Raw genomic sequence first — 1379 nt, 5'->3', positions numbered from 1 at the left:
CCCCCCCCCCCCCCAAAAAAAAAAAAGCTTCGGGAAAAGTAAGGGCATGGATACAAAATGTACTGTACTGCTCAGAACGATATTTTTCGACCCTCCTTTTACATCATTACTCGCGTTGGTTCATTTTATTTGACATTTTACTTTCCTTGACTAGAGCTTCTATTTTGATTTTATTTTCATCATTGTATTATTCATGCGGATGTTACGGAGTGTGCACTACGGTGTCATAATTTTGGGGAACTATCTATCTTATTTATTACAGCGGAATAGGATATATCCATCCGTCCCTATATACCTGATTCTTCCCCGCCCCCAGGGCCAAATAAAATGCATCGCCGTAAACTTCACTTCATGTATTCCAATTTTGATCACAAGAATCACCATGCAAGATCTTACTTATGTCACAAAGCTCAAACACCAAGAGATCAAGGCAGAAATTAAGTATAACGCTTGAATTACTCACTGATTAAATATTGCATTTCCTGTCCTGCTTCATGCCTGCCCAACCACACCCGAGTAATCAATCCACATTCTAACCCTAATTGAGAGTCCGAAAGCAAGCTTGAGGCCTTCGGTGGAAACAAAAGAACAAAAAAAAACACACACAAGGTGAACTAATCCCATCCCAATAACGAAACAAACCCTGTCCCCAAACCGAATCAACAAAAAAGTTAAAACCAAAACGGAAATAAGAGGACAGAAAGGGATAGGTAAATGTCCAGTTATGTACAAAGGTTATATATATATAGCACTTTTTTGAGGATAAAAAAAAAAAAGAGAGAACCAAAAAAACAAGAAAGAGGAAAAAACAAGAATCAAAGATTGGGCAAGAAAGCAGACATGATGAAACCATCCACTTTACGCCAAGGAAATAGTACTGACAGAAAAGAAAGATGGTTAGTTTATACTAAAAAGGGATTACAAGATGGTATCTTGGAAATAACATAGTGGTCGAAAAGAAGAGAAAAAGCAATCTGAATATGGCAAAAGTCGGCTGGAAAATAGCGTGAGTAGGAGACAATTACCTGCTCCTGCGTAACCAGATTGGCTAGTCCTTGTCTATAACCATTCCGAATCAAGAAAGGCAGGAAAAAATTGCTCTGGAGAATAGGAGGCGTATCACATAGGTGGAAAGTGGCCGTGAAGAACGGCTAAGCGGCGACAGAAAAATAGAGTTTGGAGAGTAAAAATGGAAGCGAAGTAGTTATATTGACGAAAGATTCTGGAAGTAAGAGCAAAAAAGTGAGCTCCAAGTGATGCGTGGTCGTAGTTGATGTCTTTATAACAAAATGACGAAAAATATCGAGTAGATGAGATATGTCTGCCCATAACTGACTTATTTTGGGAGCAGACTGATATGGTGAAAATGGCGCATACTG

At 38.9% G+C, this 1379-nt stretch overlaps 1 protein-coding gene across 1 annotated transcript in view; it reads left to right on the top strand.

Moving 5' to 3' along the window:
* HCAG_01196 (conserved hypothetical protein) overlaps positions 1–270 on the top strand; it is a gene marked incomplete at both ends in the record, with an annotated part of 2307 nt that extends 2037 nt beyond the window's left edge. The window contains one exon of the mRNA XM_001544099.1: positions 263–270. Coding sequence (XP_001544149.1) covers positions 263–270 — 8 coding nt within the window. The remainder of the gene's footprint in view (positions 1–262) is intronic.
* Positions 271–1379: the final 1109 nt, after the last annotated feature.

Source organism: Histoplasma capsulatum, genomic scaffold, assembly GCF_000149585.1.
Source record: "Histoplasma capsulatum NAm1 scaffold_1 genomic scaffold, whole genome shotgun sequence".
Taxonomy (NCBI): Eukaryota; Fungi; Ascomycota; class Eurotiomycetes; order Onygenales; family Ajellomycetaceae; genus Histoplasma; species Histoplasma mississippiense.
The sequence above is the reverse complement of the archived record's forward strand: the minus strand, read 5'-3'. Positions and strand labels throughout refer to the sequence as shown.